Raw genomic sequence first — 14538 nt, forward strand, 5'->3', positions numbered from 1 at the left:
ACGCAGCGCTAATAGCTGATGGCGACCAAGCAACGCACAGCTATGTGACTGTAGGGTCAGCTGTGAACTGTGGCGGCCTCTAAAGTGAATGCATTACACAGACGGTGAGCGTAGTGTGTGTCCTGAAGTGTGTGCCGAGACTAGCTAGCATGTACTAGGTGCAGTTCACGCTGTGCTAAAGCAGTCAAGTGGAGCCCGGGGGCGTTTCCTTTCGCTATTCTCTCTCTATTGAGACATTGCCAGTTGTCCCTGCCCATCTGTCTCCATCTCGGCAGTGTAGCAGAGGAAAACTTGGGCGAGAGAGAGAGAAAAAGAGGGAGGGAGGGAGGGAGGGAGGGAGCGCGCGGGCTTTTACCGTCATCTACAGCAGCAAACCAAACTGTGTGCAGAATGAAAGATGTGTGTTGCCCTCCCGTGTCGTTACGGAGGAGGTCGAGGAGACTTTTCTGACTGGACGTCGTTAATGAAAAGGCTGCTTGATAACGACACCACGCAGTCGCCTCTGGACTCTGATCAGAGACCGTTTTGCTTTTTATGCGGAGCAGGTAAGTAGCAGACTCTGCCTCACTGACCGGAAGCCCACTTACTAACACTTCTAGGAGTAGTAGTATGGCTATCGATGAGGGATCGATTTATAAAGTGTAAAATCACATTTTTAAGAAGTATTCAAACTTTTAAAGCTTTGCAAGTGCGCACTTGAGTCTTTACAGCTAAAAAAAAAAAAAGCAGCATGGTCAGCACAGGGTGGTTAAACTGGTTGACCAGCTTAGATCTTAGATCTTGACCAGGACTGGGTATTTAGCTGGGTTTAGCTGGTCTACACTAGTATGACCAACTTGACCAAACTAGCCAACCAATTTGACCATCTTAGCCATGAAGTTGGCCATGCTGATAAACTAGCTAGTCAATCAGTCCATCAATGGGCAGGTTAACCAGCTGGCTTACCAGCATTGGATGACCAGCCTCTCAACCACCTTGACCATCAAAGACCAGCTATCAATAAAAAGTGCTTGAGTTCTAGAGCTGGATTGTTTTTCAGCAGGGTTGTTGTGGTAGGTGTGGGTTGCAGTATCACAATCCCTTAAGCTTCATAATCACCCCAGCCATCACAGAGTTGTGTACATTCCTTTAATGTCATTATCTTTTCTCCCCTTCAGATGAACCCTGGGAGGACAAATGTGGATTTCTAATGGGAGTTAACTGCCTGTTTTAGAACATGATGCGCAGCGAGTGAAGGCCCAAAGCATGGGAATGGAAATGTAGCCCCCTGTGCTTTAAACACACTGTGTGTGTGTGTGTGCGTGTGTGTTGTCTGCCGGGCCAGAGCTGGGAATATGTCTGGGAGAAGGACGGAGCAGCACCAGTATTACATGGACTTTGCACCCTTGCTTCTGTACTTGGTCGCCGTGATTCTGAGACAGGCCAAGTGTCATTCCCTGTGCACCTCCGAAACTGTGGCCGAGGTGGACAAGCTCTTGAAAAACCTACCTAAAATGGTGCGACGTGTTCCTTTACTTTCTCAGCAGCACTGGTTACCAGCCTTCGTCCTAGCAGGTTGCTGGTGTGTGGTGTGGCGAAGTCTGGGTCCACTCAGTTGCCTTCTTTTCTCAGTTTTTAAATGCATGTATGTTTGAAGTGAAAGTGAAACCGGTTCTCTTTTGTTATGGAATGCAGTCATTCAGCTGTATAGTTGCTGATATAAACCGTGATCCAAGTCCATACAACGACAGAGGAACGTCAGCAGAGTCCGAAGGAGTGGCCACGCATTGTGTTATCTAATGTTTTCTCTGCTCCAACATACCATGGGCCAACACAATTGCTCAGATGCACAGATCTTACACAGTGATGTTCAGCACCTGCTTTAAGTGTGCTTGAAGGGGTCTATCCCTTCTGTTGTGGTGGATAAAAGATTACATGCGTACTTCAAACATGTACAAGTAATACGCATCATTAGAAGCTGGCTCAGTTGTTAATTGTACAGTAATTGTATTACCACCACTTTTATATTACTATAAAAGGCAGGCTAGAGGGCAAGGCACTATAACCCTCAAATGTGGTACTTCGTACCTGAATGTGATAAAATGGTTTATTCTAGTAATTGATCTAAATGTACATTATAATCCAAGCATATGTCAAAGTTTAAAGCAGTGTAAGGCTGTCATCAAGGACTGAGCCATTCTCTATGACAATTTTTTAAATGTGAAATCAGTGGGCATTATCAAAAATATCAGTAGGTCACTTCTTTATGAATGCCCAACGTATTCACTTGGTAGTTGAAATGAAGGTCTAATAACACCTAACACACATGCTTTAGACTGAGCACTGCAGGAACTGATCCAGGGTTAAAGACTGACTGATCTAAACAAATGTTTATTTAAAGGTATTTAAATTGTTCGTTGACATATAAGTAGTAAATACGTGAGGTCAGTTGGGCTGAAAAATGCTCAGATGCAGTTTTACAAGCCTGTTTACAACCCTGTTATTACCCTGTTAAAACATGCTGATTTTCCCCTTATTAATGATCAGCTCTATGTTTATTGGCTGGTTTACAGCACTAGTAAAAAGTAAGTGGAAGCTGCAGATTATACCACCGTAACAAAAATGCTAATTATTCCATTCCAATTAGTCTTACTTGGTGTCGTCCCGCTGTGTCCTCTCAGTGTGATGTGCTGTGAGCAATCTGAAGAGTCTGTTGCTGGGTTAGCTTTAGCTTTTGCTCTCATTTGCTTATCTGGGTTTGTCTTGCTCAAGGTAAAGATAAAGATATGCCAGTGCTTTTCCTTCTGATGTGTGCTTAGCTTCACTTTAGTTTAAAAGTCAGAAGAGGTCATTCAGGTAGTTTCAGTTTTTGTTTCTGAGGGAGCAGACGATGGAGAGGAGATAAGACGTAAAGGGCGTCAATATAACGAGTATTGGGATTTTGGAATGGCCTTTTTTCGTCCTCTGCCCATTGGGCAGATTTCACATCTTTTTTTTCACCAGCCAGGAGTTTTGGTAGTCTCAGGAATTTTTAATCTCTGAGATATTCGTGACCCATGTGCCAGCACAGCATGTTTCCCACTGTTTTCAGCACCATGTTAGGGCTTTTGGTTTAAGCGTGTGCAGCAGGCTTGCTGAGAATGTCAACACAGCAGTATCACTGGCAGGTTGAGAACAGTACAGCGGCCAAAAATATCCAACCCACAGTGGATAATGACCTCTGCTTAAGGGCTACACGGAGAACACAAAATTAGGCAAAAATTAAGGCAAAAAGATAAACCATAATCTCCAACTGTACACCTGTGAGATGTCTGATAAAGTGGCCAGCAAGTGTTCACAGTGTTCAAAGACTCCAGCAACCCAGCAGTGATGAAGCCCAAATGCCAGGGCAACAAACACTGCCAATGCCAGGACCACATCAGTGTCCCCTGTTGTGCGGAGAAAGCCCCCCCCCCCCCCCCCCCCCCCACCCCCCCCCCCCCCCCCCCACCCCCCCCCCCCCCCCCCCCCCCCCCCCCCCCCCCAATATTATTTGCCGAGCATTGTTCTTTTTACTTTTACTTTTACTTTTAATGGATTGAGTACTGAGCATGGTCGCAGATGGGCTGCATTCAATAACTATAACTAAATCTAAATCTCTGTTCAAAGCCCATTCATATTTATAGAACATTAATAATATTCTAATCAATTGATAAGGATACCAATGTGTGTTTTTTCCCCACTGTAACAGAAGTTGTATGACTGCAAGCTGTACACACCAACTCTGAACGATTACAGGGTAAGTGATGTTGCATTTGGGTATTTGGGGTATTTGATGAGAGATTGTTAGGATTTGTTTTGTGTTCTGAATCGAGTAATATAGGAGCCACTCGTCTAACACACTACCAGTCAAAAGTTTTAGAACACTCCCATTTTTCCTTTCCCCCCCCTCAATTACTGACATTTAAGCAGTTCCAGTCCAGTCAGTGCCCTGTAATGGTACGAGAGTAAGCAGGAGTGGTGAGAATAACTTAAAAACGGAGGAATCATGGAAATGATCATTTTCCAGTCATTGGTCTGTAGTATTGGAAGTCAAGCTTTGAACTCAAAGGTCAAAACTTAATGTTTACTTACAAGCCGTGTTGGAACAGACTGTGTTCCTGCATTCTCTGTCGCAGTATTTAGACAACACTGCACATTGAGACTGCTATTATAGTCACTAGAAAAAAGACACTTGACAAAGAAACACAGCATATTGTAACACTTTATAATTACAAAAAAGCCTGAGTGTTGTGAGTACAGTTTCCTACATCATCAAAAACCTCTTGGAAACTGGAGAACACTGTTGAGGTCTGCTGCAAGAAGAGCATCAGAAAATGACTTTCTGAGAGTCAACAGCTTCACAACACCTTATAGCAGGGCTTAATACTGGACCAAGTGGCAGTAAGACAGTAAGCAGGCTTGCCTGGGCCATGCAACACCACCAGTGGACTATACTAAAAAACTGAAGGTGTTCTGAAATTTGGGGATTTCCCTATCATAACAGACTTGCTAACCTTGGCAAGTAACAGGAAGTGCTTGATTAAGGAAGTCAAGAGTGCTTGATTAAGGAAATCACAAAGCATGCAGAATTTCAGCCCTCCAGGACCCCCACCCCTGGATTAGAGTATTACAGCTCTTTATTCCCATCAGCCATTTGAACACAGCTGTGTCCCAGTTACAGCAGAGTCTGAAATGTTTATGTACAGCCCATTGAAGGATTTGGGTGTTATTGTGCATATGCTCACTGCAGAGACATCAACAAATGTCTTCTGTCTCCAGCAGAACTGCTCCAAGTCCATGCTGGAATGCTTTGTAAAGGAAACAACTGTTCTTAGTGCAGAGACCAAGGAGAGGCTAAAACTACTCAGGATGCTGAAGAATCTTAGACGAAGAGTGAGTATGATTTTTTGTTATGATTGCATGTTAATAGAACGCTTTAGTTCTGCACTGTATAGAAGATGGACCAGATAGAAGCCCCTAGTGGTCCAACAGAATAAGGCGCTGTCATAATGACTGGAGGATTGCTGCTTCTGTTTCCGTTCACACTGCAAATAGCAGCCGGGGCCCTGAGTAAGCACAATTGGCCTTGCTCTCTCCAGGGTCTCCCCCAATCACTCCAGTGCAATGCTGGCCGGCAATGGCGTCTGCTAGCCGTTGCAATGCGAGCCGGGTACACAAAGCTTTCCTCTAAGCAACATGATTGCCTGGTGACATTGCATCAGCAGCAGTTTGGAAAAAGAGGTGATAGCTGGTTGTGCATGTGTCGGGAAAAGGTTGATTTTATTTTCCTTTAGAAATCAGGAAAGGGGTACTGACTAGTTCAGAAAGTTTAATGTGACATTAAAATGATTATAGCTAAGATTATTAATTGATTAGATTGATTAGATTTTTATTATTTAATTCTTATGTATATACGGTATATATATAATTTGAATCTGGCTGTCGTTCTTTATTTTGTGTTTAAGTTTCATGATGAATGGAAATAGAACATTCAGTAGAATCACTCCAAAATTACATGAATTTTTTTTTTTTACATTGACTTCTATTGAAAGTAAATAAGGCTTTTCCCCCATCTCCTGTAAAGTAACCATTTCGGAGATACAAGGTTTCTGTGTGACTGCAATGACAAATATACATAAATAATAATTCAATTCAATTATCAATAATCACATTTAATGAGTACCCTGGTGAGACGAATGGGCATTAGATATTTGAATTTACATAAGCACAAGATTCTGCATTTCAATACGTCCTGTATGGAACATTTGATGTCCCCTCTTTTTACTTTTTGGGCACATTGAAGTGCTTTTTTTCTATAATAATTACATGTTTATTATGCCCACTGCTCTGACTGTACACAACATGTGCAAAAACATTCCCATAGCCTTTTATAGATTTGATAGCTGCAAACCACTAAATATGAGTTTCTTCAGCTTTAAAACCTTAAATACGTTTTGTTCTGTTTTTAGTAGAGTGCACAGAGTGAAAGGATTATTTTTCTTACAAATTAAAAAGCCCAAAGTAGTGGTCTTGACCTGTTTGCCGGCATTTGCATGACATTTTAGGAAGCTGGAAGAAATAAGAGGTCTTATCTTGTTGTAATGAAAAGCATATGCTTTCTCAAGGCAGCCTATTCTCCAGTGTACTAGGCTGTCATGTTATCCACTGCTAGAGACAGGCATGAAATAACTTTAAATAGGTCTCTTTAAGATGTCCACAGTCTCTCGCATTAATCTGTTTTTTTTATTAATATAATGAAATTTCTGTAGAAACTCTTGCTACTTCCATATAGTTTTATTTATTTATTTTTATTAAAATAACCACATTACATAAAGTGTCCCTTTCGTAAAGTTTCCCTTTCGTAAAGTTTTTGTAAACTTCCTCCTTGTAGCATCTGGACACAACAAGTGATTTGTCAAGCAAAAGCAATTTTGTGACGATAAATTAAAGAGGTTAAAAATTAAGTTCTGCTGCATAAGTAATTAATTATTTGGATTTTGAATTGCTCAATTATCAGATATCTTCTATGTGCAGTGGACTTACTTAATAGTAAGTAAGTTAATAGTGAAGTCCATCATTCGGAGATTCACTTACTTGAAGATGTCTCCTTTGTACACTCAGCATGTGTCCATATGAGACTCCCACGCCTCACACTATCATAACTCTGCCCTTCACTCACACACCAGAGTGATGTTGCTGCAGATATGTGGCCATGTTGCCTTATGGCTCTGTACTGGTTTTATCTATACACTATCTAGACAGCTCTGCGTACAGTTTGGGGGAATATTTACTTTAAAAAGTAACAACAGCAGTAATACTGCATTCCACACTGCTATGGTTAAACTTTAGCTCTCAATCGGTGGTTCACTTGCCTCCCCAAACCGCTCCTAGTTAGCACGAGATACATGTGCAAAGATGTCACCAAATAATTGACTATTAAATTAGTTGCCCATTAATTAATTTGTCGATTTCATTGCACCCCTATTATACACTGGTAAGTGACAAACTTTCCTATGTTAAATCTCCCACTGGGAGCTAAGCTGGGGGTAATATTTAATATCTTTAAAAAAAAAAAAAATCCCACAGCTGTCCCAAGCTTCCTTAGAGCACCTTCCAATGGAGACAGTTTGTAGAAGTATGACCTGTTCAGTGATGCAGCTTCTTAGTAGTCTTAGAAGTACCTCTATGACAAGTGGAGGAAACAGCCTAAGCAGCAGCCAATGAGCGTGCGGGACAAACACTCTCTGGCAGTATACTGTGAGCGGTCAGAGCAACAAGCATGAAAAAGGGGGGTAAGCGTTAACTGAGGCTGCTGGTACCCGCCCTGTGGTTTGGTTTGGAGCCACTAAGTGAATAGTAATGGTAGTTTTCTCCTCTCTGCTGCAATGCGTGGGCTATGAAAGAGGCGATATTTGTTTGGAAATTATTTAATAATTTCTTGGTTCCAATTTCAGTCAGTACAGCAGTTCAGAAAATGTTCAAGTCATGTTGTATCTAGCAGGCATGAACCACAGTAGCTAGTGTGTGTTTGGTGGAAAGCCACTTGGGTGAAGATGTGCAGTATGTTTCACAGTGCTGAGAAAAATTACAAAGCATATCTTGGATTAAATGACTGTCATTTTGAAATTATTTCCATCTTCCATTTTATTGGGGGTGAGTTGATTAGAAGGAGTTGGAAAGGACAGGGGTATTTGACCGCCTGTGGGCAATGTTTGTGTGTGTTTTTGACTTTGATAATGATATTGCACTTTTGCACTGTTTATTGTCAAAACACATGTTGCTGGAGAAGCAGTGGTAAGGAATGGTGAGATCTCCAAACATCTGAAAAGAGCTTGTAACAATTAAAACAGTAAATCCCACTGTGCCATTTAGCCATTTAGCTAACCAGAGTGTCCCCTCTGTGGTTCTGGACGGATGTCCTGTTTTAAACATTTCTGAAAGAAGGAAATTATGAGGGTTTAAAGTTAGCAAAGCTAAATGTCATTCTTGAAACATTGCGAAAAGCCCAACTTTCAGTCTGTTCTGTCAGGAGACTGAGGGAGTGTGTTATTTCGTTCCTGTTAACATTATTGTTTATGCATTCCCTGCGAAAGCAGCTGGAGTGGTTTTCTGGTAATAGAAGGACAGCTATTTATTTGTAATACTGCCTTTTCTGTTAGAGTACTAAAAAATGTCTCATTTTGACCCTGTAGCCGCTATGTTGAAGTCTGTTCCAAAGTAGGAAATTCTTCATATATGGCCCAGAAACGTTGCCCTACACTTGGAGCGATTTGGAGGACGCAACTAATGTATCCTCCCTGGCCCTTGGTTACCAGTCCTAGGGCAGTTTCCACACATTGAACCTTTTACAGACATCTAGTTATACACATAGTTATATACAATAGTTATTGCCACCAGACCAAAGGGCAGTGTTGTGTGTGAGAGCTGTCCGAATGCTGGAAAGCTCAGTCAGGATTTGAATGTTCTCAAGTTCACTTTCTGGTTGCGTATGGCTGCTGTCCAATGAAAAACATGTCCATGTTTATTCCTTTTCTCCATGGTTTCAGCCTTGTAGCTGCTCTGTACACTGTGTAAATCATTCTGGATGAATAGACCAATAGAAATGCTTTAACTTACCTAGAATAAAGCCTTGTTTTACATGGTCTTCCATTCAGAGTTAAGAATTTTTTTACCTTCCAAATCCCCTTGGCCAGCTTGCTTTGTTCAGCAAGCACTGGACACAATCCAGTGGGAGTGTGAAAATCCAATGGCAAGAAAGCAGGAAAAATCCTAAAGATTCCACTTATAATAAAACCTGAAGTTAATATAGAAATAAACCAAGGCTCTGAACATCTCTTTTCAGGCTGTGCCTTGCTGACCTTGCTGTGCCTTGCTAAGAATTCAACCTTGTTCACACAAAAGACAAATACCTGAAAACAGCAACATCAGAGGTCAAACCATTGGGGATGGGCATTCTGGCTAATTTTGTGAATGCTTGTGTAGTGAATTTGTGTAGGTTAAAGAATGAATATTCAGATAGCTGCAGAGAAAAACTACAGCCGAAACAAAACGTTGGCCAAAATGAACTTGGGGCTGGAGTAGGCATACTTCAATATTGATTCAATAGAACATGAGTTTAGCAGCTCTGCTGATGATGTGCCACCAGAACATTTGCTCACTCTGCTGAAGGAACTCTGTGGAATCTGGCACAGAGATGTTAGCAGCAGATCTTTAAAGACCTGTAAGTTGCAAGATCTTTGACAGGCTGTTATTATAAAAACATAATCGCTTTTCACTTTATCTGTGAAATAATATTTTGGCTCATCAGAGTAGTCTTGGGAAATCAGTAGGTCTTCATGGTGGATAAGTAACAGATGCTGCCTCCTCACATGAGCTAAGGAATAAAAAGAGCCAGAGTGATATAAATCCCAAACTGAAATATTGTATTTCAGACAAAGGTCCAGATGAGGGGACAGCTCTGTCTGGCCTACAAAGCCAAGAACGGACCAGCCCCTATGTATCTGATGGCAATGGTCAAAAGCCGATCCGCACCAAGAGCCCTTCGAGCTTCAAGTACGGCTCGGCTTGACCCGCCATCCCTCAAAATCCGCGGAAGACAAGCGTCCAGGCTTTTTTCTGTTCTGGTACCAAAGTGGTGGAACGAGCTGCCCCTGGGTGTCCGAACGGCCGAGTCGCTCGCTGTCTTCAAACGCAGACTGAAGACCCACCTCTTCAGAGAGTACTTGGTCGAATAGTTCTATGGTCGCCTTATTGTATTGTGTTTAGTAATGTCTAAGCTTGGAGGTATCTTTTGAATTATTAGTCTATTCTAACTAGCTAAGGTTTTCTTGGGTAAATAGCAAAGCACTTTGTAAGTCGCTCTGGATAAGAGCGTCTGCTAAATGCCGTAAATGTAAATGTAAATGTAAATGTAAATGTAAAGGAGAGGGAACATGGGACACAATGAAATTAGACAGGACAGAATGAAAAGAGAGGGAACCGGGGATAGAATGATGGCAGAATGCAAGGAGCGGGGACATAGTAAAAGATGCTCCAAATGGCCTTTATAATTTCTGAATCTTTTTAAATCTGCTGAAACAACAAATACTCAACCATCTGTGCACATCAGTAGTATTTAGTCTAAGATACATTGTGAAAGACAGTTTCCTGAATACATTTACATTTACGGCATTTAGCAGACGCTCTTATCCAGAGCGACTTACAAGGTGCTTTGCTATTTACTCAAGAAAAACCTCAGCTAGTTAGAATAGACTAATAGTTCAAAGATACCTTTAAGCTTAGACATTGCTAAACACAAGACAATAAGGTGACCAGAATAGGAACTCACTAAAGATTGTATTTAGACCTACTTATTTACTAGTGTTCTCTATTGCTTAAGCACAATCCTCAAATTCTAATCTTTATTAAACACTCCACATCAAGAGCTTGTTTAGCTAAGATGCATGCATGCCTTTCTTGTTGTTTTCATACAGAATAGTAATGTTAAAACCACTGGTAAACTGTGAATGTCCATTAGATCAGGGCCTTCAGTTTAAGTCACAAATTAAAACTGCGAAACAAAAGAGGGAAAAAAAACCTGTACGATAATGCTAATTGTGGCGACCCTCACTGTGGGATTCTAGTTGTTTGTTAGCATGAGGATAGTGGCAATACACTTAAAACCATATTTGTCCATTATTGACGTGAACACACTCAAACTTTTGAAGCTCACTACAGATATTTAACATATATTTTCCATATATCAGCAAATTAAACCATACAGCATGGTGGGTAATAATCTCAGTGAGAATCAAGGTTTGCAGCACGAAAGGAGAGGAGACAGAATTAAAGATCAAAGGACAGTGAAAGGAAAGAGAAAGACAGATTATGTTTTTCAAAAACCATTATGACAGGAGAGGGGACAGGGGACAGTGTGAATTGGAGAGAAGACAGAAAGATTGGAGGACAGAATTAAAGGAGAGGGGACAGAACAAACAATGAAAGCATAGAATTACTTGGGAGAGGACAAAACACAAGATGAATGGACAGAATGTAATGTGGGGACAGAATTAAAGATGAGAGGTCAGAATGCAAGGAGAGGGGAGAGGAGACGAAATGAACGAAGGGGACTAAATGCAAGACGAACAGAGACAATAGAAGAAGAGCTGAGTGGGAAATGAGAGGACAAAGTAGCCCTTGTGCAACTCAGGGGCTGTTGCAAATGCATTTCTTATAACCTTAAAGCAAAATGTGCCTCTAGGGGTGTGAAAATTTGAACTACAAAAATGTTTTTTTGGCAAATAAAAATATTTTTATTCACTTAATAGTGATGAGATTCTGAGATTCTGGCAAAATATATAATGCATTAAATATATAATCCTAAAACATTGCCCTATTATTTTTCAGGCTGAAAACGAATCAGTCATATTACAGTAACTTTCTGTCACTGTTAAAAACACACTCAAAAACCTTGTATCTGTATTTGTTGTTTTACTTTGTGACATAATTTGAATCTGAGAGTTGTTCTGTACATTGTGTCAAAATCTAACAATGACTCAGCACCCCCACACAAACAAAGGTTTCCATTGTGTTTTGAACATGCAGACAAATGACAGACACTTCCCTGGAATGTTTTTTTTGCAGTAAAACAATTAGCTCATGTATTGAAATGTATTGACAGCCACAGTGTCACTGACAGTATTCCCAGCATCTACAGTAAGTGTATCATGCGTCTATATAAATAAAATTTGAAAAACTGGAGCGGAGTGATGCCCCCCCAGAAATGCAGTCGAGCCCAATGAATTTAAGTAATCTGACACAAAACTGTGCTGCTTGTTCTGTACTTCATGTATCTGTTGTCTGTTAAGTTGCAGGACAGGAAGCCGCCATGTCCAGTCTGTGAGTTCTACAAAGAAGAAAAGGCAGAGACATTCCTCAAGACCTTAGTTACAATTTTGCAAGCAATGAACACTATGGGTAACTGCTCTGGGTAGGCATTCGGACTATGGTCAGAACTCTGAGTTATAAAGGAACTGATTTCCATCAGCATTTATAAGCATGCTAATGATGTATATTGGTCTACACAAGGTTATATCAGACTCCACATTTTATTAGATGAATATTTTGTTCTATTAATCTGCTTGACAGGAAACTACCTCTAACATGGCAACGTATCATTTTTTTAATGCATTGTATTACTTTTTTATTATGTCTAAGATGGACTGCAATAGCATTATGAGAGGAGTTATAAGCAACACGACGCAGCTGAAATTTGAGAGGACCTATTTGTTGCATAATTATCCTAGCCTTGCGTAGTCAACTGTCTGTTTTTTATTATGCATTTGTCATGCCCATCACCCTGGTGTTTGTAGCTTCAGAGCTTTAAAGCTACAGACACCAACCTTCATCTGCACTGAAACACACCAAGCACTCAATTTCTTCAGACTACATCAAATGATTTGCACCAAAAGCTTTAGGATAAACGTAGCTAACTTTGCTTACGTATACTGTAGTTTCCCATTTCTCATTTTTAGACGTTTCATGCAGTCTTTTTTTTAACAACAATGTTCTCTTAAGACTTTTCTCAAGAACTAACTTAAGAAACTTAGGAAGTTTTCTTAACTTAGGAAGATATTGAGGTGAACGAGGCCCACGGTTTTATTATGGAACCAAAAGTGGTCCTTCTAAGGCATGACTGGAAGAATCCTTTGAGGCAGCCTTATTGTTAAGATTGTGTCCTATATAGGATTTGGTATGTATAACAGTGATAGAGTATACCGCAGCATTTAAAAGTTGTGACAGTATCTTCAAATGAGGACGGTATTTCAGAATTACACGGCCATAATAGTTAATAGTTAATTCACTCATGAGCATTTCAGATTGCCACAGGTTGGGGGCGCTGCTAATGAGTTTGTGCTAACGAGTTTGAAAGAAAGAAAGCAAGACTGGATGAGCCAGACTACTAAGTGTGCCTGAAAACAGTCAAAACCACTCCTACAACTATTCACTTTGTGCTCTCTGAGGGCTTGTCGTCTAAACGTGTGTTTTTTGAGCCTCAGTTAGCTGGAACCCGGACTGTGCTGTGGTGTTTAGCCTGTTAGCTAGCTAACTTATCTAAGCATCTCATTTTGTCTCTCTGTTACTCCCAACATCAGTCGTTCGACTTAACTCTCTCAGCGACTTCGCTCTCTCTTTTTGCTTTTCAGCACTTATATTATTTCATCTACAGCAGCTGCACTGAGCTGTCTGATACCAATGTGAAAAAGACTAGCTTAGCGAGTGGGTTACAGTACCAGCACCACAAAAAATGCCTTCTCTCCGTCCGACACCAGTCACTCGATCGGCCGAGGTTAGTGTAATGTTTAGTGTGATCTAAACATTTTTCTGTGTTGCGAGTGTTCTATGGTGAACAGATTGTTATCATGCTAAGCTAAGGCGGCCAGCTTATCTCTCCTGATTCACAACAGTTTGTTATTGTCAGACTGATGGTTGAACATTTGTTGAATGGTTTATTTAAACGTGTGCACAATGTTGTATTTGATTGTTTTTCAGTTTTAAAATAATGCAGGATGGCCCTGAGTGGTCCAGCAGACTAAGGCTCTGTCACTATGATGAGAATGCTGCTAGCCATCGGCAGTCGAGGCCCGGAGAGAGCACATTTGGCCTTGCTTTCTCCAGGGAAGGTCGATGGCGCTCTCTCATCACATGGCTTCGCTGCGATTCTGGCCATTGCTGGTGTCTGCGTGGTGGTGCGTCGGGTATGCGGCGCTTCCCTCCAGGCGCGTTGGTTGCCCGGTGATGTAGGATCAGCAGCAGTTTGAAAAATGAGGGCTTGACTGCTCACACGTCGGAGGGGGCGTGTGTTGGTCTGCCTCTTACTACTGCTGGGGCAGCATGTGCAATGGGGGAGAGAGTATGTACGCGGTATAAATTGGGGAGAAAATGGGGGGGGGGGTCTGATAAAATAAATAATTAAAAAATAATGCAGGATGAGGTTGTATGTAAGCTACATAAATGTAAAACCAACCATCTGCACTACTTTCCCCGTCCTCAGTAATACTGTATACCACGGTCGATACCGCCTAAATCTAATCCTACATGTTGCTTTACTTTGCCACTCTTTCACTGTCCTCTTTTCAGTTACAATAATCTGGTCAAAACTACTATAACAGTGCACTATATCAAGCATCTGTCTAAACACTAAGTCTTCCTTCAATCCCTTCATTCCATTAAACGAACAAATGAAAAGTATCTTATCAGCTTTTGCTACATTTAAGTGACTGTGTTTGTTGTCCACTCTCTTGGCAAAAACGGCTATGGAAAAGTACTGTCAATAAGGGACACTAAACTGAGTCTTATCAACACATGCTTTGTTCTTATTTTTCATAGCTGGTCTTGCTGATTTTTCTACGCACTACTAGGCCGGTCAGGTCAAGTGGAGTATAATTACTGTGATCGATAAACATTTGTTTGGCACGGCCTAAAGGTGCAGTGCTGTAAATGATGCAATGGAATCATATTTGTAAGAGAATTAAGGCACAATAAAGCTGTTCATTTTAA

At 41.1% G+C, this 14538-nt stretch overlaps 1 protein-coding gene across 3 annotated transcripts; it reads left to right on the forward strand.

Annotated features, from left to right (window-relative positions):
• The first annotated feature begins 329 nt into the window (after positions 1–329).
• Positions 330–14538, forward strand: il15l (interleukin 15, like). Of its 3 annotated transcripts, none has more exons than XM_072692060.1 (5): positions 330–545; positions 1158–1496; positions 3710–3757; positions 4780–4893; positions 11847–14538. In XM_072692060.1, exons 2-5 carry the CDS (start codon positions 1335–1337, stop codon positions 11970–11972), a joined length of 450 nt encoding a protein of 149 aa, XP_072548161.1. In that variant the 5' UTR covers positions 330–545; positions 1158–1334; the 3' UTR covers positions 11973–14538. The 3 variants fall into 3 exon arrangements, with proteins under 3 accessions (XP_072548161.1, XP_072548163.1, XP_072548162.1); XM_072692062.1 differs by having other exon boundaries at positions 11853–14538; XM_072692061.1 differs by having other exon boundaries at positions 4783–4893.

Source organism: Salminus brasiliensis, chromosome 11 (assembly GCF_030463535.1).
Source record: "Salminus brasiliensis chromosome 11, fSalBra1.hap2, whole genome shotgun sequence".
Lineage (NCBI taxonomy): Eukaryota > Metazoa > Chordata > Actinopteri > Characiformes > Bryconidae > Salminus > Salminus brasiliensis.